The sequence below is a fragment of the Hyla sarda genome, chromosome 1 (assembly GCF_029499605.1).
Source record: "Hyla sarda isolate aHylSar1 chromosome 1, aHylSar1.hap1, whole genome shotgun sequence".
Taxonomy (NCBI): domain Eukaryota; kingdom Metazoa; phylum Chordata; class Amphibia; order Anura; family Hylidae; genus Hyla; species Hyla sarda.
In genome coordinates this window covers 264,953,148-264,977,678 of record NC_079189.1, presented here as the reverse complement: position 1 = coordinate 264,977,678, position 24,531 = coordinate 264,953,148, and the positions used below count along the sequence as shown (strand labels likewise).

The 24,531-nt window shown below is 44.9% G+C and overlaps 1 protein-coding gene across 14 annotated transcripts in view; it reads right to left on the bottom strand.

The window, feature by feature from the left end:
- PTPRS (protein tyrosine phosphatase receptor type S) overlaps nucleotides 1–24,531 on the bottom strand; it is a 784,683-nt gene that overhangs the window by 634,572 nt on the left and 125,580 nt on the right. For all 14 annotated transcript variants that reach the window (XM_056571644.1, XM_056571636.1, XM_056571669.1 and 11 more), the window contains exon 3: nucleotides 12,297–12,442. In XM_056571644.1, coding sequence (XP_056427619.1) covers nucleotides 12,297–12,442 — 146 coding nt within the window. The remainder of the gene's footprint in view (nucleotides 1–12,296; nucleotides 12,443–24,531) is intronic.

Below are 24,531 nucleotides of genomic sequence, written 5' to 3'. Positions count from 1 at the left end.
TTAACAGTAAATTTAGCTGTAGTGACCAGTGTCGGGCAGCTGCTGCCAAGGCTAATAAAATCATGGGGTGCATCAATAGGGGCATAGATGCCCACGACAAGGAAATAATTCTACCGCTGTACAAATCACTAGTCAGACCACACATAGAATACTTTGCACAGTACTGGGCACCAGTGTACAAGAAAGATATAGTGGTGCTGGAGAAGGTTCAAAGACGGGCAACCAGGGGAATGGGAGGACTACAGTACCCAGAAAGATTATCAGAATTAGGGTTATTTAGTTTAGAAAAAAGAAGGCTTAGGGGAGACCTAATAACTATATATAAATATATCAGGGGACCGTACAGTGATCTCCCCCATGATCTATTTATACCCAGGACTGTATCTATAACAAGGGAGCATACTCTACGTCTGGAGGAAAGAAGGTTTCTACACCAGCACAGACGGGGGTTCTTTACTGTAAGAGCAGTGAGACTGTGGAATTCTCTCCCGGAGGAGGAGGTCATGGTGAACTCTGTAATAGAGTTCAAAAAGGGGTCTGGATGTATTTTTGGAGAGTAATAACATCGTTGGTTAAGTATACTAGATTTATAGGGACAGAACGTTGATCCAGGGATTTATTCTGACTGCCATATTTGGAGTCAGGAAGGAATTTTTACCACTAGTATGAAGGTTTTTTTGCCTTCCTCTGGATCAACTCAACTCCATAGGGACTTATTAGGGTTATAGGTTGAACTTGATGAACTCTGGTCTTTTTTTAACCTTATGAACTATGTTACTATCTCTGGGTTCCTTTCAGGCTACTTTTATTTAACCAGTTTTTATCCGAGTGCTTTCATATGATGTTCTGTTGCAGGTTTATAGAAACATTTTTCTGGCTTGTTTTTAAAGGGGTTATCCAGGAAAAAATGTTTTTTTTTTTTATATATCGACTGGCTCCGGAAAGGAAGACAGATTTGTAAATTACTTCTATTAAAAAATCCTAATCCTTTCAGTACATATGAGCTGCTGAAGTTGAGTTTTTTTTCTGTCTAAGTGTTCTCTGATGACACCTGTCTCGGGAACTGTCCAGAGTAGAAGCAAAACTGTCCAGAGTAGAAGCAAACCTCTCCTACTCTGTGCAGTTCCCGAGACAAGCATAGATGTCAGCAGAGAGCACTGTTACCAGACAGAAAAGAACAACTCAACTTCAGCAGCTGATAATTATTGGAAGGATTAAGATTTTTTAATAGAAGTAATTTACTAATCTGTTTAACTGTCTGGAAACAGTTGATCTATAAAAAAATTTTTTTTTTCCTGGAATACCCCTTTAAGTCACTTGTATGTGTACATATTGTAACGCCTCTTTTCCATGACGTGGGAAATGTAGGTGCATTTACCTACCCCCAGGTAACGGAAGGGGTTGGTCTGAAGAAGCGCTGCTTGTTCGACGCAAAAGTGGCTGTTTACCTGTAACGTCTGCGGACCCTGGCGTCCTGCAACATGGAGTTTTTATACTGCACCAAGAATAAAGACTAAAGTTACCACTTGAAGTTACTTCCTGAACCGTGAGTGATCCCTTTATATTCTCCTGTGCTGTTTTGCTGTGGACTGTTCCTCATGAGGTTAGAGCACAGGAGCGAGCTGCATAGTGGTCCTGCATTCACGTTGTGCTGCTGTTGTAAATACAGCAAAAAGTACTTTTGTAATACGTGGCAGTGACTATCTCTGTTCCTCCCACCCAGGACACTCTGGTAATATGACTGGAATTAGCGTTGTGACTATCAATCTCTTACGCAACGAACAGACAACGCCTATTTGGAATAATAACATTTCTGGTATTTAAGAAAATTCCTGTATTGTCATAGAAATATTATGGCTGCATCTAGTAATAAATCAATGTTTTTAAGGGCTCAGATAGTCTTGAAGTCTAAATAGAATACAGGCAGGGAACATAGAGCAAGGTATATAGTAGGATTTGTAGGATGGGATAGGAGAATTTGGTATCGGGTAACCCAGGTTTAGAGAAGATGTTAAACAAGTACACTGATTACAACTTTTTCTGCATGTATAGATAATACCATTATATTTATATTAAGGGCCGCCATCAGGGGGGTACAACCAATATACTTGTATGGGGCCCGAAGCTTTAGGGGGGCCCGGCTGTCACTGGCCCTTTTTTTTTTTGGTTGTCAGGGTCAAGTCAGCAAGTCAGTGAGTGGGCCGCCACCACCCCTGACTGATAACTTACAGGGATCATGGGACAATGCTGCGCTTCCATGCAGGCATACCACCGGGGCCGGCCTGTCTCTTTAAATTTGCAGTGGCCGGCGGGAGGTACTACTTCCCCCCGCACGCCGCTGCGCATTGATGCAGCCGCCGCGCCAGAGGAGAGTCTCTCTGCTGCCTGCCTGCTGATCGAGGTTTTCAGGTGTGCCGCAGCTCCGCGCTCCGCTGGCTAAGGTGAGTGGTGACTTTAGCAAATCGCCGGCGCCGATAAATATATATAAAAAATAATATATATAACGATCACTTCGGGCTGGGAGAGGGGGGCCCGGAGAAAAGCAGTTGCAGAAGTTACTATAGCGCAGGTGGCAGGAAGTTGAGATGGGGCCTGCTGCCTGTAAAAAGATTTGATGAGGGCTCGGAGGCATTCAGCACTAGAGCGGCGCCGGCACCAGAACTGTATATACTGTAGAACTGTATATAAGAGGAGATTACATGTGGAGTAGGTTTGTTACAGTGTGTCACCCAGTAGTAAGGAGATTACATTTGGAGTAGGTTTGTTACAGTGTGTCACCCCAGTAGTAAGGAGATTACATGAGGAGGAGGTTTGTTACAGTGAGTTACCCCAGTAGTAAGGAGATTACATGAGGAGGAGGTTTGTTACAGTGTGTCACCCCAGTAAGGTAATTACATGGAAGGAGGTTTATTACAGTGTGTCACCCCAGTAGTAAGGAGATTACATGGAAGGAGGTTTGTTACAGTGTGTCACCCAGTAGTAAGGATATTACATGAGGAGGAGGTTTGTTACAGTGTGTCACCTCCAGTAGTAAGGTGATTACATGAGGAGGAGGTTTGTTACAGTGTGTCACCCCAGTAGCAAGGTGATTACATGAGGAGAAGGTTTGTTACAGTGTGTCACCCCAGTAGTAAGGAGATTACATGAGGAGGAGGTTTGTTAGAGTGTGTCACCCAGTTGTAAGGAGATTACATGAGGAGTAGGTTTGTTACAGTGTGTCACCCAGTAGTAAGGAGATTACATGAGGAGGAGGTTACAGTGTGTCACCCAGTTTTAATGAAATTACATGTGGAGTAGGTTTGTTACAGTGTGTCACCCTAATAATAAGGAGATTACATGAAGAAGAGGTTTGTTACAGTGTGTCACCCCAGCAGTTACGAGATTACATGAGGAGTAGGTTTGTCACAGTGTGTCACTCTTATACTCCGTAGGCAGCTGTATGCCTGTGGCGTGTAAGAATCCTGGAACCGTGCAGGATGTCAAGTTTTAGCTTGGACATTTTCGTTTGTTTGGTTTTTTTTGCGCAAACTGGGTGGTGTATTAGAAATATCGGGTGAGTTCCCAGACTTTTTTTTTCCAGGACTTGACCCCTGGTTATAGTAGTAATGAGGAGAGGTGCGGGAGGGGGGTTATAGTAGTGATGAGGAGAGGGGCGGGAGGGGGGTTATAGTAGTGATGAGGAGAGGTGCGGGAGAGGGGGTACAGTAGTGATGAGGAGAGGTGCGGGAGAGGGGGCATAGTAGTGATCAGGAGAGGTGCGGGAGGGGGGTTACAGTAGTGATGAGAACAGGTGCAGAAGGGGGGTTATAGTTGTGATGAGGAGAGGTGCGGGAAGGGGGGTATAGTAGTGATGAGGAGAGGTGCGGGAGGGGGGGTATAGTAGTGATGAAGAGAGGTGCGGGAGGGGGGGTATAGTAGTGATCAGGAGAGGTGCGGGAGAGTGGGTATAGTAGTGATGAGGAGAGGTGCGAAAGAGGGGGTATAGTAGTGATGAGGAGAGGTGCAGGAGGGGGGTATAGTAGTGATGAGGAGAGGTGCGGAAGGGGGTATAGTACTCATGAGGAGATGTGCAGGAGGGGGGTTATAGTAGGGATGAGAAGAGGTGCGGGAGGGGGGGTTAAAGTAGTGATGAGGAAAGGTGCGGGAGGGGGTTAAAGTAGTGATGTGGAAAGGTGCGGGAGGGGGGTATAGTAGTGATGAGGAGAGGTGCGGGAGGGGGGTATAGTAGTGATGAGTAGAGGTGCAGGAGGGGGGTTATAGTAGGGATGAGGAGAGGTGCGGGAGGGGGGTATAGTAGTGATTAGAAGAGGTGAGGGAGAGGGGGTATAGTAGTGATGAGGAGAGGTGCGGGAGGGGGGTTAAAGTAGTGATGAGGAAAGGTGCGGGAGGGGGGGTATAGTAGTGATGAGAAGAGGTGAGGGAGAGGAGGTATAGTAGTGATGAGGAGAGGTGCGGGAGGGGGGGTATAGTAGTGACAAGGAGAGGTGAGGGAGAGGGGGTGCAGTCGGACCCCCACCCAAAAAAATGGGCTGCTAATTATAAAATGCCTGGGGGGGGGGGGGGGGGGCGGGGAGACAGGGGGCCCAGGCCTTGAGCTGTGTAAGGGACCCCAAAATTTCTGATGGCAGCCCTGGCTATAGCATGTGTGTCTCTCTGCGGAGGCCAAATACAGGAAGTGTGGATAGGACAAGCAGGGATCTGTGCAGGCTCCTGGCTTGTCAAACCTCTTGCTGTGTGAGTTGGGAGCTTGTTACAGAGCATCAGGGCACTTGTCCTTAGCCCTGCTTGTCCTTAGTACACAGAGCCTGGCTTGTCCCTCCACACTTGTTTTATTTGGACACTTCACGGAGGCTCACAGGCAAAAGATGGAGGGACAAAAATATACAAATTTTTTAACCAATGTATATTACAGATATATACATACATAAATATTACATATAATGTTATTTTCTAGATTATATAAAAAGTGTTTACTAATGACAGGTACACTTTAAGCACATGTGCATAAGGGTACTTCTAGAACAGCAATCAATTAGAGCTTGTGGAAAGCCTGATGTCATAAACGGGAGGGGAAGCATTTATGGGGCTTAGGGACCTATCTCTGACCCTATCAGAAAGTACATTTTTTTTAGTAAGGCACATATCCATAGCACTTGGGGTTAGTCATTTGCTTTTGGTTATTTTTCACTATTATTTCGCTAACATATTATTTTGAGTATGTCATTTTATTAGACTTGCACTACAGATGAAATGTGACCCCACTATTCAGGAATATTTGAATACAATTTTTTTTTTGGGATAGTAACAAATAGTTTTACTAAGTATGACCAAGTGTCCATATGTTATATTCCTCAACACTAATTATGTCATGGAGAAATTTTGGTTGGTTCAATGTATGTATTTCTTATCTATCACTTCAACAAGTCAATGGTCTCTATTCTTCATTTGTGTTCGGGGCTTCAAGCTTGTGCTCGTGAATACAGCAATCCATACGTACCTGTATGAAAACATTACACTAACCTAACGGTCAGAATTGTGCCCATGACCGCGACGAAGGGCACGCCTATAGTGGGCATGCCCTGTAATGGATAATTGAAAAAGAGGGAGGGCTGGGAGGGGTCCGCAAAATGTCCTGTAGGCCCCTCCCGTAGGAGCAGGGGCATTTTATACCCCTGCCCCTAACCTCGATTGCTCTATGCCCCGCCTGAACGCGTGGGGGGGGGGGGGGGGGGGGGCGGAAGCTCCCGCCCCTCACACAAATTCAGCCGATAGGCTTCCCACTTGTGTTCGGGGCTTCAAGCTCGTGCTCGTGAATACAGAAATCCATACGTACCTGTATGAAAACATTACACTAACCTAATGGTCAGAATTGTGCCCATGACCGCGACGGAGGGCACGCCTTTAGTGGGCAAAAATGAACCTGGTAGGAATAAGAGGGCAAAAATATTTTACATATTAACTATGTTCCTGTTCTTGCCACTACCTGTGTCCCTGAAAAACCCAGTGAAAATGTCAGTGACAATAACTTTGCAGTGTATCCTCCTGCAGGCGTGGCAGGAATGAAGCGTATACTTCCGCCTACGTGTCGAGTTGTATTTGTCAGTGATACCAATTGCGCCGTGCCTTCCCCTGCAACATGGCAGGTATAATGGGTATACCACAACCCGTGAAGCGTGATATTGTTGCTCTGAAGACGTGTCAGTAGCAATGATTGCGTGGTGTGCCCCCTGCAGATGTGGCAGGTATGACGAGTGTATGACAGCCTATGAATCGAGATGTTATTGTTCTGAAAACGTGTCAGTAACAATAACCTGTGTGTCGCCTCCCCCTGCAGACGTGGCAGGCATAACGGGTAAACAGGCCACCTATGTGTCGTACCGATATCGCTCTGAAGACGTGTCAGTGACCATAAACTGCGTGGTGTCTCCCCCTGCGGACGTGGCAGGCATACTGGGTACAACCACCAACTATGTGTCGTAATGTTGCCGTTCTGAAAACGTGTCAGCAGCAACTGTTGCGTGGTGCGCCCCCTGCAGACGTGGCAGGTATGATGGGTGTATAACAGCCTGTGAATCGAGATGTTATTGCTCTGAAGATGTGTCCGTAACAATAACCTGTGTGACTCCTCCCCCTGCAAACGTGGCAGGCATAACGGGTAAGCAGGCCACCTATGTGTCGTAACGTTATTGCTCTGAAGACGTGTCAGTAACTGTAACTTGCGTGGTGTCTCTCCCTGCGGACGTGGTAGGCATACTGGGTAAAACCACCACCTATGTGTCGTAATGTACCGCTCTGAAGACGTGTCAGTAGCAACGATTGTGTGGTGCGCCCCCTGCAGACGTGGCAGGTGTATAGGGTGTATAACAACCTATGAATCGAGATGTTATTGTTCTGAAAACGTGTCAGTAACAATAACCTGCGTGCCGCCTCCCTCTGCAGACGTGGCAGGCATGACGGGTAAGCAGGCCACCTATGAATTCGTAACGTTATCGTTCTGAAGACATGTCAGTAACCTTTGTGACAGTATCACCCATAGTGAGCATGGAAGTAGAAACACCACGAGGTGAAACAGAATCAATGAGATTGCTAAGTGTGAATGCTACGGACGTACAGCTAATTAAATAATGTGAGCTTGTGTACCGTGTAGAGGCTATGCGTGAAGCCGTAGATACTGTGGATGTACGAGTAGTGCCCCATGCGTGTATGAGAATAAGGCCATGAGCGTACAGACGATAAGCAAGTTATAAAGGTACGAACAGTGAAGATGCCCTACCCGTGTGAACAGGTCAAGGTATGCCAGTATAATCAAAGCCAAGAACGAATGAATAGTATGGATGCCATGTTTAATGAACATAATAATCAAGTTGACCATGTACACCCCATGAGCGTATGAAAGTATGGCGCGCCATGACCTGTGAACAGAACGCCTATGATCGTAGCCGTGTAGACACAATGAGTGTACTTGCAAGGTAAGCTGTAAACGTACTTGCAGTATGCACGTTACTAGTATACGCATGGAGCGTACGTGCCGTGAAAGCGTTGATATATATATATATTTTTTTTTCCTTACGCGTAGAATAGCGGGTAGAATTACAAGTGTATGGCCGTATGGGCTGCTAGCGAATGACCATGTAACGTGATGAGCGTATGTACAGAAACCATGACATTAAGTACGGTACACTAGTTTACAGGTGCCCACCGCTATCAAGACCAGCATCTCAGCAATCGCTATCTCTTATCAGTAATGTTCTTTAAGGAGTACTTTTCAGCGCTAATTGCCGCGCCGGAATACCCCCAACAATGCTCCCACCTAACCAGGGACTGACTGATCCACCGTAAACATGAAATTCAGTACAGAGAATGGCATACATCAATGCACTGCAACCTCCATAACATGACAATGGTCTCCACTGCCGCATACCGGCAGCAGTAGCTGGCTGCGAAGCTCCGACGTGACACTGCATCTGTGGTAACCAGTTAGAAAACGTGTGCCAGCTATGAGCGAGATGCCCGTGGTCGGTATGTACTGGAGTCACCCAGCAATGTCAGTAACTATGGACGCGTCACTATGTAGTGTAGTGCAGTATAGTCACGTGAGGCTTCGCAGCCAATCATGCTAGGGGGGGCGTGTGTACTGGCCCGGCGATGGATATCTTGCAGGTAAGTAAACAGCGGAACAAGAGAAGATTACCCGCAAACTGATGGCCCGCTGGTTCTGGTACCACCCTAGCACACCCGCCCGGCTCCCGGATCCTGGGGCGTAACAGGCCGAGCAGGCGGGTGGCCATCCTACCTTACTTCATAAGCTGTTTTCCGACAGCGGGACCAGAACCGGCTGTGAGCAGCTACCCGAGCGCCGCATGATTTTCGGCGGGAGATCCACCACGCACATCCTCACCACGTCACGTCCGCAAAATGTCCCGTACGCCCCTCCCGTAGGAGCAGGGGCGTTTTATACCCCTGCCCCTAACCTCGATTGCTCTATGCCCCGCCTGAACACGTGGGGGGGGGGGGGGGGCGGAAGCTCCCGCCCCTCACACAAATTCAGCCGATAGGCTTCCCACCTATTACTAACTTAGAAACAGAAACTAGTGCCAAATCCCATAAGATCCCCACATAAATCAAAAGAAGCAACTTAAGATTTATGTACTTGATTGTTTCTGTTGTTTAACCCCTTAAGGATGCAGGGTTTTTCCGTATTTGCATTTTAATTTTTTCCTCATCACCTTCTAAAAATCATAAAATTCCATATTATGGCTTATTTTTTGCGCCACCAATTCTACTTTGCAGTGACATTAGTAATTTTACAAAAAAAATCCACGGTGAAGCAGAACGGTAACAAAATTGAAGAAAAAATGCCATTTTGTAAATTTTGGGGGCTTCCGTTTCTACGCAGTAGGTCCATACAGTTAAAATGATACCCTAATTATATAGGTTTGATTTTGTATTACTTGATTTTGTATTACTAAAAAGCATAACTATATGCAGGTAAATTTATATGTTTAAAATTGTCATCTTCTGACCCCTATAACTATTTAACTTTTCCGCGTATGGGCCGGTATGAGTGCTCCTCACTTTTTCCACGTGATCTGAAGTTTTCATATGTACCATTATTGATCTGACTTTTTGATCGCTTTTTATAAATTTTTTCATGATATAAAAAGTGACTAAAAATAAGCTATTTTGGACTTTGGAATTTTTTTTGCACGTACGCCATTGGCCATGCGGTTTAACCCCTTAAGGACTCAGGGTTTTTCCGTTTTGGCACTTTCGTTTTTTCCTCCTCACCTTTTAAAAATCATAACCCTTTCAATTTTCCACCTAAAAATCCATATTATGGCTTATTTTTTGCGTCGCTAATTCTACTTTGCAGTGATATTAGTCATTTTACCCAAAAATGCACGGTGAAACGGAAAAAAAAATCATTGTGCGACAAAATCGTAGAAAAAACGCCATTTTGTAAATTTTGGGGGCTTCCGTTTCTACGCAGTGCATATTTCGGTAAAAATTACACCTTATCATTATTCTGTAGGTCCATACGGTTAAAATGATACCCTACTTATATAGGTTTGATTTTGTCGCACTTCTGGAAAAAATCATAACTACATGCAGGAAAATGTATATGTTTAAAAATTTCATCTTCTGACCCCTATAACTTTTTTATTTTTCCACGTACAGGGCGGTATGAGGACTCATTTTTTGCGCCGTGATCTGAAGTTTTTATCGGTATGATTTTTGTTTTGATCGGACTTTTTGATCACTTTTTATTCATTTTTTAATGGTATAAAAAGTGACCAAAAATGGTCGCGTACGCCATTCATCGTACGGTTTAATTAATGATATATTTTTATAGTTCGGACATTTACGCACGCGGCGATACCACATATGTTTATTTTTCTTTTTTTTTTACACTGTTTTATTTTTTTTATGGGAAAAGGGGGGTGATTCAAACTTTTATTAGAGACGGGGTTAAATGACCTTTATTAGCACTTTTTTTTTTTTTTTTTGCAGTGTTATAGGTCCCATTGGGACCTATAACACTGCACACACTGATCTTTTACACAGATCACAGGCGTGTATTAACACGCCTGTGATCAGTGTTATCGGCGCTTGACTGCTCTTGCCTGGATCTCAGGCACGGAGCAGTCATTCGCCGATCGGACACAGAGGAGGCAGGTAAGGGATCTCCCGATGTCCTGTCAGATGTTCGGGATGCCGCGATTTCACCGCGGCGGTCCCGAACAGCCCGACTGAGCAGCCGGGTCACTTTCACTTTCACAGCGGCGGTCAGCTTTGACCGCCGCTTCTAAAGGGTTAATACCGCACATCGCCGCGATCGGCGATGTGTGGTATTAGCCGCGGGTCCCGGCCGTTGATGAGCGCCGGGACCGACGCAATATGATGCGGGATCGCGGCACGATCCCGCTTCATATCGCGGGAGCCGGCGCAGGACGTAAATATACGTCCTGCGTCATTAAGGGGTTAATTAACAATATATTTTTATAGTTCGGACATTTCCGCACGTGTCGATATACCACATATGTTTATTTTTATTTACACAGTTTTCTTTTTAATGGGAAAAAATTCTTACTTTTATTAGGGAAGGGGTTAAATGATCTTTATGAACTTTTTTTTCACACTTTTTTTGCAGTATTATAGCCCCCTCTAGTGGCCATAGCACTGCACATACCGATCTTACACACAGATAAGCCCCATGCACTAACATGGAGATGATCCGTGTTTTCGGTGGTCGATTGCTCAAGCCTGGATCTCAGGCTTGGAGCAATCAATCGCCGATCGGACACAACAGAGGCAGGTAAGGCACCCTCCGCTCGCGTTCTAGCTGATCGGGACATCGCAATTTCACCTCGGTGGTCCTGATCAGCCTGACTGAGCTGCCAGGAAGCTTTCACTTTCATTTTATACACGGCGATCAACTTTGAACGACGCGTCTAAAGGGTTAATAGCCCACAGCACAACGATCGGTGCCGCATGCTATTAGCCCCGGATCCCGGCTTTCATTAGCCACCGAGACTGACCCGCTATAACTGCTTTACCCCGCGTTATATACCGGGACCGGCGGCACCCTGTGTCCTTAAGAGGTTAAAATATTTTTTTTTATAAATCTATATAAAAAAAACGAGATTTGAAAAGAAAAATGTTTTTAAGAAGCACTGGAAAACTTAAGAATATTTGCTCTATTAGTTACAAGCCAACAGCCAGACAGTATATGGAATACTGCTTAAGGCTGGGTTCACACTACGATTTGCAACTACGGCTTCTGTATACGGCTGGGAGGAGGGGGGCGGGGATTTATCGCGGCGCCCGCACTCAGCCGTATAGGGGAACCGTATTTAATGGTTGACCACATTTTTGCCTGCGGTCAGGAAACCGACCGGAGGCTGCGGTTCACTCCGTTCGGCTCATAGACATGCATTAAATACGGTTCCCCTATACGGCTGAGTGCGGGCACCACGATTAAGCCCCGCCCTCCTCCTCCCAGCCATATACGGGAACCGTAGTTACAAATGGTAGTGTGAACCCAGCCTAAGCTTTATTTAACAGTTAAAATACTGAGCAGAACTGGAAAGTGTTCAAAGACAACCAAACCATAATTAATAGATGAATAGTGAAATGTAGTTTCTAGAAAGGTTATCAAAATTGTGGAAAACTAGGAAATCAATATGGATGGTTAATATTTGTTTTAATCATCTACAACCAAAAGAACACGGTAGAGCATGACAGGAAAAAAGACCTAAAATAACATGCTAAAAAGACCTAAAATAGCAACTTAAAGGAGTAGTCCAGCGCGCACTTTTTTCATTTTATCCCATCCGGGCTGCAAAATAAAAGAAAACACACTTTTTCTTACCTGCCAACGAGCCCCTGGAGCTCAGGTATACTCTGTTACAGGTGTTTGGTCCCCGGTTTGTACTCTTCTTACTTCCTGTTATCCCGGCACGTCACACGGAGCTTCAGCCTATCACTGGCCGAGGCGAGACATCGCTGCGGCCGGTGATAGGCTGAAGCTCCGTGTGACGTGCTGGGCTAACAGGAAGTAAGAAGAATACAGCCCGGGGACCGAACACCTGTACCAGAGTATACCGGAGCTCCGGGGGCTCGTTGGCAGGTAAGAGAAAGTGTGTTTTCTTTTATTTTGCATGCCCGGACAGGATAAAATGAAAAAAGTGCGCGCCGGACTACTCCTTTAAAATTGACAGTGTATTTTTTTTCAAAGAATGAACTCTGGACTCTTCTTATACCCGACTTGATAACTTACGTTAACATACACCCACCTCAAATCGCTGAGAGTTTACTTTTTTGCCTCGTTTGTTCCATGTGACTCTGGGCTTGGGATCACCAGTAGCTTGGCACACAAAGGAAGCCACACCCCCAGAAACACCAATTTCATCAGTGGGCCTTTTGATAAACTCCGGGACACCTTAGAAAGAAACATAACAAATTATTTAACTAGTCATTGTTCTTTTAAACAATTTTGCTCCATGATAGGCCATGTGACCTGCAACATATTTGTAAATAATTTCTTTGCTGCAGAAAAGAAAAAGCACTAGGTGTCTTACTGCCTGTGATAAGGGCATTTTGTCTCTAGCAGTAGAACAAGACAGTAATACAATAAGTGGGGGTGGGGCATAGCTACTGCTATGCAGGGGAGAGGAGGGACTGTGTGGATGCAAGCTGAGCCAGTATGCCTCCTTTAGTGAGTTCATGCAGGGTTGCCAACTTTATATTTTTAATGTGTAATCTTTCTTTATTGGCACATAATAAAACACAGTACAATAATACAAAAAAAAAGCAAAACAAGATAAATTGTCAAAGAGGCCAAGGCAAACAATGCAAGCTAAAAGGCCAGATGACAATGCAATCATAAAACAGTGACAAATTAAAATTAAAAAGAGAAACAAAACAAAGTGGGGGAAACAAGACATAAGGATAACAAAGAAAGGGAAAGATAAAGGCATCCAATGCCAGGGAAGCACAAAAATGGTAATTAAGCAGAAGGCACTGCTCTACTAAGTGACAAGGCAGCTTATCAATCAAGAAGGCCCTGAAAGTCTCTGAATCCTTGAACGAACACCAAGTAGACCAGATCCTATCTAATTTATCAGACAAACCACGTGCCTCAGCCACAATCTCCTCCATACGCCCTATCTCTCTAACCTCACTAACCCACTCTGCCATAGACGGAAGGTCCCAAGTCTTCCAGTAGCGTGGGATGACAAGACGGGCTACAGTCAGAAGATTGTGCAAAATCCCCTTCTTGGCCTTGGGCAGGGAACCCAGCAGGAGGCATAACAGGGTAAGTTGTAGAGTATTTGTGATCTGTTTCCCAGAGTACGCGCAATACACTTCAATAATTCGTTTTCCAAGGACAAGTCCACCAAATATGCAACATATTTCCCCATATCAGAGAGACAGTGACAACATTGATCAGAAGTCTCCGGAAACATCCGATGCAGGGTGGATGGACAGTAATACCACTGAGAGACAATTTCTTAATTCTTCTCTTTAGCTTTAGACACTAGAGACAAGCCATGAGAGAACATAGATTTTCTGAACCGACTTCAGATCAAGGGAGATTCCCAGATCAGCCTACCATTTATCAAAATATAGTTGCATAGTTCATAAGGTTGAAAAAAAAAAAAAGAGTACATCAAGTTCAACCTATATCCCTAATGAGTCCCTACTGAGTTGATCCAGAGGAAGGCAAAAAACCCTCATACTAGAGGTAAAAATTCCTTCCTGACTCCAATATGGCAGTCAGAATAAATCCCTGGATCAACGTTCTATCCCTATAAATCTAGTATACATAACCAGCAATGTTCATACTCTCCAAAAATGCATCCAGACCCCTTTTGAACTCTTTTACAGAGTTCACCATGACTATCTCCTCAGGCAGAGAATTCCACAGTCTCACTGTTCTTACAGTAAAGAACCCCCGTCTGTGCTGGTGTAGAAACCTTCTTTCCTCTAGACGTAGAGAATGCCCCCTTGTTATAGATACAGTCCTGGGTATAAATAGATCATGGGAGAGATCTCTGTACTGTCCCCTGATATATTTATACATAGTTATTAGGTCGCCCCTAAGCCTTCTTTTTTCTAAACTAAATAACCCTAATTCTGATAATCTTTCTGGATACTGTAGTCCTCCCATTCCCCATATTACTCTGGTTGCCCGTCTTTGAACCCTCTCCAGCTCTACTATATCTTTCTTGTACACTGGTGCCCAGTACTGTACACAGTATTCCATGTGTGGTCTGACTAGCGATTTGTACAGTGGTAGAAGTATTTCCTTGTCGTGGGCATCTATGCCCCTATTGATGCACCCAATGATTTTATTAGCCTTGGCAGCAGCTGCCCGACACTGGTCACTACAGCTAAATTTACTATTAACTAAGACTCCTAAGTCCTTTTCCACGTCAGTCGTTCCACATGTGCTCCCATTTAATACATAATCCCAACCCGGATTTTCCCTCCCCATGTGACTTAACCTTACATTTATCAGTGTTGAACCTCATCTGCCACTTCCCAGCCCAAACCTTCAACTTATCCAGATCCATTTGTAACAGTGCACTCTCCTCTATAGTGTTTACCACTTTACAGAGTTTAGTACCATCTGCAAAGATTGCTACCTTACTATTCATTCATTATCCCCTTGGGGACAGAGCCCATTATAACCCTAAGGACGGGAGCATTTTTTGCAAATCTGAACACTATCACTTTTAGCATTAAAGGGGTTATCCAGCATAAGGTGATTTTAGAATGTACCTGGCAGACAGTAATGGATATGCTTAGGAAGGATCTGCGCTAGTCTTGGGGCTTAATGGCTATGTTGTGAGATTACCATAACACTGTGGCTAGCTGTTTGTGAACTAGTATTTCCTGTTTGACTTTTCTTTTTTTGACTACAAATCCCACAATTCCATCTTCCTCCCCCCCCCCCACACATCAGCCACCCCACCCTAACTTTGAAGCTCTCTGCTTGTAAGGAAATAGGAGACGAGAGGGGAGAAAAAGGTGCAGGGGGCGCTCCCTGAGAGAAATGTATTCACTGATGTGCACCCTCCACCACACCAACAGTGATATACCGACCTTGGAGGGGCCGCACTGGGACCTGTGCAGCCCTAATGTTGGATGAGCTGCTGCTCTCCCACCGGCATCGAGCTCCTAAGTAAGGAGCCGATATGCAATGTGAGGAGAAATGGTGGAAAAAAGCCGGTACAGTGGAGGCGCTGCTCGAGTGGTGAAATTACTGAGAAACTCAGGCGGTGCAGGATAACGATTTTTATTGAAAGTATTGGGACAACGCGTTTCGGCATCTGCTGATGCCTTCCTCAGGTCCACTTAACAATTCTAAAATAATAAAAGAAGGTATATCTGTATATCTAAACCTAATTGTATAGATACATCTCGATCAAAAACATATGGACGGTGTTAGGTCTGGTACAGAAAATATATATAATGTAAAAAGAAACATATATAAAAAGTATAAAAAGAAAAACATTTTTTTGGGAACAGTGAATCCGTATTTCTCTATGCATGTCTAGGAACTCGCCAACAAGTTCACACACAAAGAAGAATAGGAGGCGAATAAAATACAGATAGAGAAATAAATAAATAAATCCATGTAAATAGATCAGCAGTGTCACAATGGATGGTCTATGGGCTGACAGGTGAGTAGGTAAGTATTTGAATGGAATGACATGCATAAAACATAGATGGTAAAAAGAATTTTTTCATGTAATAAAAACAATTAAAAGTATGGTCCATAGATAATTGGAATGCCAAAAATATAGTTGTGCTGTCGGAAATGCAAAAATAGTTGTGCTATCAGAAAAAATGGAATGAGTATGTATATATATCAGACTGTAAAAGGGAAATCCAATTTTTATCCACATCACCACAAAGGTCATCATCTCAATAGCTTCTACAGCTTAGTATTAGAGGAACTCACCAGGCTACCCTCCAAACCATCACACCTCCTCTGTAACAACAATCTGTCAAGAGCAGAACACAAAGCACTGAAAGAACTCAAAGAAAACCTCGACATAGTCATCCGCAGTGCAGACAAAGGAGGAGGAGTTGTCCTTCAGGACCGGGCCGACTACCTGGCAGAAGCAAACCGGATTCTGTCGGACTCATCTTACTACACAAAATTACCCCAAGACCCATCTGAGACGTTCCTCAAAGAATACACGGAACTTCTCAACACAGCACATTCCGAAGGGATTCTCAATAAAAATGAGAAAAGCTTCCTTAGTGTAACATCTCCCCCTCTGGCTTTTTTTTACCATCTGCCCAAGATTCATAAGAACTTAGAACATCCCCCCGGAAGACCGATTATATCAGGCATCGGGTGCCCGACCAGTCAACTTTCCCACTTTATAGAGCTCTATCTACAAGAAATTGTAACAACCCTACCGTCTTATCTGAAAGACTCGGTAAGTCTTATTAGTGACCTCAGGGATATCAAATGGCAACCTGGATACATTTTTTTGACACTAGACGTAACCTCTTTATATTCCAATATTCAGCATGAACTAGGACTAATGACAACATCCAATTATCTTCATCAGATGGGAAAAATGAAAAACGAACAAATACAGTTTCTACTAAACGGATTACGTTTTATTCTTACACACAATGTGTTCACTCACGAGGGTTCCATATACCATCAACAACGGGGAACAGCCATGGGGACCCGAGTAGCCCCCAGTTACGCAAATCTATTTATGGGGGGTTTTGAGACCACTCACATTTTCGGTTCCACTGAACATTGCCCCCATGTCAAGTACTACAAGAGATACATCGATGATCTTTTTCTGATTTGGAGTGGAAGTGCCGTACAAGCAGATTAATTTATCACACACCTCAACAACAACGACTGGGGTTTGGAGTTTTCCCCGAACATCAGCTCCGAGTCGACAGTGTTCCTCGATCTACAAATCAGCCACGAAGAAGGTTCCATCATCACATGCACTCACTTCAAAGAAGTAGACACAAACAGTTTTTTGGACTACAAAAGCCCACACTACAACAGATGGCTCAACAACATCCCGTTCAGCCAATACCGCCGGATCAGAAGAAATTGTACGAATATCAAGGACTACAAATCCCAATCCAAAATTCTACACAAACGTTTTTTACAGAAAAATTACCCAGCCCCGATCCTAAAGGACGCATATCACCGGAATCTAATCACCGAACAGAGCACCCTTCTCTCCCCCAAGGACCCCAGCACTTATTCTCCATCCAATTCCAACAGCCCTGTACAAAACTCCAAAAAATTCTCCACCAACTTCATCACCACATACAATCAATCTCACAACCGGATCAAAAATATATTCAAAAAACATTGGCACATCCTTTTACATGACCCCATTTTGAAAAAAATCATTCCCCCAGCACCTGGGATCACTTTCAGACGAGCTAAAACACTGAAGAATCTTCTAGCTCCCAGTCGTTTAAGGAAGAAGTGTGCCACCAATTCACAGCCTACAATAACTCCAATGAAGATGGGGTCATACAAATGCAGACAAAAAAATTGTCTCTGTTGCAACAATATCAGTCACAATACTACCTCTTTCACTTCAAGGATCACTGCCGCCACCTTTCCCATCAAATCACATCTCAACTGTGGATCTACCTTCGTGATCTACCTAATTGAATGTAACTGTGGCCTCCAATATATAGGGAGGACCACTCAAGCTCTGCGGAAACGGCTCAACGGTCACCGTTACAACTGTTCCATTGGGTTTCAAAAGCACAGCGTTTCCCGACATCTGGCCGAAAAACACAACAAAGATTTCAACCTAATCAGGATCACTCCGATTGAACAAATTTCACCCGTCACAGAAAATAGGACAGCTGTACTGAACAAAAGAGAGGCCTTTTGGATCTACAAAATGCACTGCCTCCAGCAAGATGGACTAAATGATTGCATTGAACTTTAAAAAGCCAGATGAATCCCCTCGACACCATATGACAGAACAACATATCATAATCACACATCAGCATCTCTCGCTCATTCTGCCAACCCTACCAAACTATTCACACCCACAATCAATCCCATATATATCCATATAGATTCATCCATAAACCCATCCAACACACATGCCTTCATATCCCCTTCCCCCCTACCACACCCAGACATCCTCACCAGCTCCATACATCCCCCCTCCTCCCCTCCCTCCCTTCTCCCCCCCTTTCCCCCCCAGTGTCCCCAGCACACGTCACATCACACACCCATTCTCACCCCTGTCACTCACACCTTTCCCATTCATATGCCCCACACCACAGCCCACCCACTGACAGGAGAGCATCGCTCCAGTGATCCACATAAAGGCCCTCTATGTTCACCGCTCGCTAACTTAGTGGACACCGCCAGCGGTCCGCAACACACACCCGCGATCCTCCTGACAGCTTACCAGCTGACAGGAGTGCATCGCTCCAACGATCCATGCATCGGCCCCTGTGTCCGCTGTTCACCCTAACAGCGGACACTCTCAGCGGCCCGCAACACACCACTGCGATCCTCCTGTCAGCTCTTCAGCTGACAGGCGCACATTGCTCCAGTCCGGCGTCTGTGGTTGCCGAGACAACCCACCGGAAGTGACGGGCCGGTAACAGCGCACATAAGCGCGCGCTCCCAGCACACTGCACAGACCAGCAGCGGTGCAGACGCCAGACAGGATCATTTTTCAGGTACCTGTTTCCCCACCCAGAGAAGAGCAATGCTCTGCCTCCTTACCCCACTATATATAATCCCCTACCCAGCTCTACCCTTAACCCTCCACTTTCTGCCTCCCTCCCCCAGCTCTCCCACACTGAACATCAAAGGAATATGGGGTAAGTCCTCTTTGATACCATCTTGACATTTTATTTTTCCAACCCTTCTCCCCCTGGAACTTCCCAAATATATAAAAGATATATATAAGCCACACAATCGAGATATATATACATACTCATTCCATTTTTTCTGATAGCACAACTATTTTTGCATTTCCGACAGCACAACTATATTTTTTGCATTCCAATTATCTATGGACCATACTTTTAATTGTTTTTATTGCATGAAAAAATTATTTTTACCATCTATGTTTTATGCATGTCATTCCATTCAAATACTTACCTACTCATCTGTCAGCCCATAGACCATCCATTGAGACACTGCTGATCTATTTACATGGATTTATTTATTTATTTCTCTATCTGTATTTTATTCGCCTCCTATTCTTTGTGTGTGTGAACTTGTTGGCGAGTTCCTAGACATGCATCAGGGGTGTGGAAATTAAAAAAAAAAAAACTACTTGTCCAAGGGACTAAAGCGGAACACAATCTACTTGTCCCTCAAGAAAATCCACTTGTCCTGGCAGATAAAATAATTTTCACCAAAATAGTCTGATCCCCCCCACTAGACCACCAGGGATGGATATAAGATCCTTTAGACACTGCTGACAGCGATGATCTAATGGTTTCATAGGCAATCGCAGTATTCCAGGATATTAGCGGAGGGAGAGCTGTAGCTCCTCTTACCCCCGAGACAAGATAAGTCTAGATATAACTTTTTGATCACCTTATAAAAAATTTCTCATATGAAGTGACCAAAAATGAACAATTCTGGACTATTTTTTACTTTTCCACCGTTCCCCGTACGGTTTAATTAACATCATATTTTAATAAAAAATCAAGAACAACATATTTCATATGCAATATATTTATTGATTAAAGTACAACACTGTAATCGTGTTGCAACTGGTGTGGGCCAGTATTTTTTAACAAGCACAAAAATTAGATAGTATACTTAGGATCGAGCAAGAGTAAGGCGTGACTAGTATGTCCCTATCTATTAGCCCTGCCTGGCGATACTGTAAGTCCCCTGTCCTAGTGACCTGGGCCTACACTGGAACCTCCTATTGGCCCTGGGCTATAGAGGGGATGCTGAAACAATACTGTGGTGTCGCCAAGATACAGTAGACCGAGGCTAATAGCCCGACAGATCCAATATACAGTATTTGATCTTAGATATCACGCTTAGGTGTTTAGAGGTGTAACATACATGTGGTAAAAATAATAATACAGTATCAGAACCCGAGGGGGGTAGCCAGGGGTATGTAGTAGTATTCACGTTTAAAACCCACAATTGTGTGTGTTGCATAGGTAGAGATATACCTATGCATTACATAGAGATTGCATTAATCTGGGGATTAATGCAATCTCTATGTAATGCATAGGTATATCTCTACCTATGCAACACACACAATTGTGGGTTTTAAACGTGAATACTACTACATACCCCTGGCTACCCCCCTCGGGTTCTGATACTGTATTATTATTTTTACCACATGTATGTTACACCTCTAAACACCTAAGCGTGATATCTAAGATCAAATACTGTATATTGGATCTGTCGGGCTATTAGCCTCGGTCTACTGTATCTTGGCGACACCACAGTATTGTTTCAGCATCCCCTCTATAGCCCAGGGCCAATAGGAGGTTCCAGTGTAGGCCCAGGTCACTAGGACAGGGGACTTACAGTATCGCCAGGCAGGGCTAATAGATAGGGACATACTAGTCACGCCTTACTCTTGCTCGATCCTAAGTATACTATCTAATTTTTGTGCTTGTTAAAAAATACTGGCCCACACCAGTTGCAACACGATTACAGTGTTGTACTTTAATCAATAAATATATTGCATATGAAATATGTTGTTCTTGATTTTTTAGGATGTTACATTAACATATTTCCTCTTACCCCAGACAAGTAACGTCTATACAAGTTACGTCTATGCGCCCCCCCCATCATATTTTAATAGTCTGGACATTTCCACATGCAGCGATACCACTTATGTTTATTTTTGTACATTATTTTTATTTAAAGAAAATTGGAAACTTATTAGGAAAGGGGCTTATTCACATGTATACGCACTTTTTAAAATATTTTAATCACTTTTTTTCAGTCTCAATAGGAACTTATGTGTTACTGGGGGGGGGGGGTGTTCTGCTTCTCCAGTTTATATGGTGCATTTTGTGTCAGAAAATGCTGGAAGTTGCATTTAGTTACTAGATAACTACAACTCCCAGCATGCCCTGATACAGCCTATGGTTGTGTAGGTGTTGCAGCATGTTGCACTGTATAGTAGTACAGTTAAGGTTATTGTGTAACATGCTGGGAGTTGTAGTTTTGGTTTGTGTCAGCTGCAGAGCCATAGTCTATGTCAAGGAATACTGGGAATTACAGTTAGTAACTACAACACCCAGCATGCCCTGATGCAGCCTATAGCTCTGCAGCTGACCTGAACCAAAACTACAACTCCGGGCATGTTACACTTTATAGTTCTACAGTTTAGGTTATGGTCCAGAATGCTGGGAGTTGTAGTTTTGGTTTGGGCGTGTTTGTGTGCATCCGTGGGGCTCTTGGTTGGCGGGTGAGTATGAAGGGGGTGGGATTCTGGGGGTGCAATTTAGTGCGGGTGCCACTAAAAATAAATAAAATTAGATGGCACAACTGCCCTAATGCCCGTCTGCTCCTATACAAAACATTTATGCATACACATATCATACATGCACCAGCCACTGCCCCCATATACATACACACACACCCGCCACTGCCCCCCCACATCACACATTACATACACACATACATACACTCACACCATACATATACACCATACATATGCACACATCATACATACACCCACCACTGCCCCCCCACATCATACATTACATACATACACACATCACACTTAGACATTATACACACATCATACATTACATACACACATACACTCACACCATACATATACACCATACATATGCACACATCATACATACACCTGCCGCTGCCCCCCCACATCATACACACATTATACATTACATACACATCACACTTAGACATTATACACACATCATACATTACATACACATCACACATAGACATCATACACACATTATACATTACATACACATCACACTTAGACATTATACACACATCATACATTACATACACATCACACATAGACATCATACACACATTATACATTACATACACATCACACTTAGACATTATACACACATCATACATTACATACACATCACACATAGACATCATACACACATTATACATTACATACACATCACACTTAGACATTATACACACATCATACATTACATACACATCACACATAGACATCATACACACATACACTCACACCATACATATCCACCAGTGTTTCCCAACCAGGGTGCCTCCAGCTGTTGCAAAACTACAACTCCCAGCATGCCCAGGGCATGCTGGGAGTTGTAGTTTTGCAACAGCTGGAGGCACCCTGGTTGGGAAACACTGATATACACCATCCTCCCCCATCATACATTACATACACACATCACACATACACTCACACCATACATATACAACCACCCTTCCTGCCGCCGCCTGCATTCTCGGTCTCCTCACCTGAGCCGCCATGAGTGGACATCAGAGCTGTAGTCCCGGCCGGTGTGAGGTGAGATTTCCCTCCTCCCCCTCCCCCTGCTCTGTGTTTTCCCCGTGCAAACAAGCAACCTCCCCGTGGTGGAATAGGTCCTGTCTAGACAGAGCAGGGGGAGGGGAGGGATAGAGCTGTGTGTGGGGGATGGAGCTGTGCACGGAGCTGTCAACATCCTCTCTCTCCCCCTGCTGTGTCTTCTGAGCTCCGTCCATCCTCTAGGAGGGGAGATAAGGGGTCTCTGCAGTCAGCTGGAGGCCGCCGCCTCCTCCATACACTCAGAGCGCTGGTGTGAGGTGTAGACTTCCATCCGCTCCTGCGCCTCACACCGACATTAAAGAAAAATAAGGGGGACATCGGTCTGTCCCTGCCCGATACAGGGCTAAATCTATAAACAATTCACCTGCCCGGCGCCCAAAACTACTTGTCCAGGGCGTCGGGCTATAGGATTTCCACATCCCTGTGCATAGAGAAATACGGATTCTCTGTTCCCAAAAAAAGTTTTCTTTTTATACTTTTTATATACCGTATTTATCGGCGTATAACACGCACTTTTTAGGCTAAAATTTTTAGCCTAAAGTCTGTGTGCGTGTTATACGCCAATACACCCCCAGGAAAGGCAGGGGGAGAGAGGCCGTCGCTGCCCGCTTCTCTCCCCCTGCCTTTCCTGGGGTCTAGAGCGCTGCTGCCGGCCCTTCTCACCCCCTGGTTATCGGCGCCGCTGCCCGATTAAATTGCATTTAACATCATTTATCTTTTTTATAATGAAATTTTTATTAATTTTTAAACAGAGATCAATTTATGTGGGCAGACAGGGAGCTAAAAATGTAGCCGACAATAATAAAAATTTAGAAAGGGGCCATTAAAATGTAAAAATATTATACCGTATTTATCGGGGTATACCACGCACCGGCCTATAACACGCACCCTCATTTTACCAAGGATATTTGGGTAAAAAAAGTTTTTTACCCAAATATCCATGAAAAAATGAGGGTGCGTGTGTGCGCGTGTATACCCCGATATACCCCCAGGAAAGGCAGGGGGAGAGAAGCCGTCGCTGCCCGCTTCTCTCCCCCTGCCTTTCCTGGGGTCTAGAGCGCTGCTGTCGGCCCTTTTCACCCCCTGGTTATCGGCGCCGCTGCCCGTTCTGTCCCCCTGACTATCGGTGCCGGCGCCGATTGCCAGGGAGAGAGAAGCGGCGCCGATAGCCAGGGGGAGAGAAGGGGCAGCGGCACCCATTGCCGGCGCCGCTGCCCCCATCCCCGGTGGCATAATTACCTGAGTCGGGTCCGCGCTGCTCCAGGCCTCCGGCGTGCGTCCCCGGCGTCGTTGCTATGCGCTGAACGGCGCGGCGCATGACGTCAGAGCGCTGCGCCGTGCATAGCAACGACGCTGGGGGCGCACGACGGAGGCCTGCAGCAGCGCGGACCCGACTCAGGTAATTATGCCACCGGGGATGGGGGGAGGCAACGGGGCAGCGGCGCCGGCAATGGGTGCCGCTGCCCCTTCTCTCCCCCTGGCTGTCGGCGCCGCTTCTCTCCCCCTGGCTATCGGCGCCGGCACCGATAGTCAGGGGGACAGAACGGGCAGCGGCGCCGATAACCAGGGGGTGAGAAGGGCCGACAGCAGTGCTCTAGACCCCAGGAAAGGCAGGGGGAGAGAAGCGGGCAGCGACGGCCTCTCTCCCCCTGCCTTTCCTGGGGGTGTATCGGGTTATACACGCGCATACACGCACCCTCATTTTACCATGGATATTTGGGTAAAAAACTTTTTTTACCCAAATATCCTTGGTAAAATGAGGGTGCGTGTTATAGGCCGGTGCGTGGTATACCCCGATAAATACGGTATGTTTCTTTTTACATTATATATATTTTCTGTACCAGACCTAACACCGTCCATATGTTTTTGATCGAGATGTATGTATACAATTAGGTTGAGATATACAGATATACCTTCTTTTATTATTTTAGAATTGTTAAGTGGACCTGAGGAAGGCATCAGCAGATGCCGAAACGCGTTGTCCCAA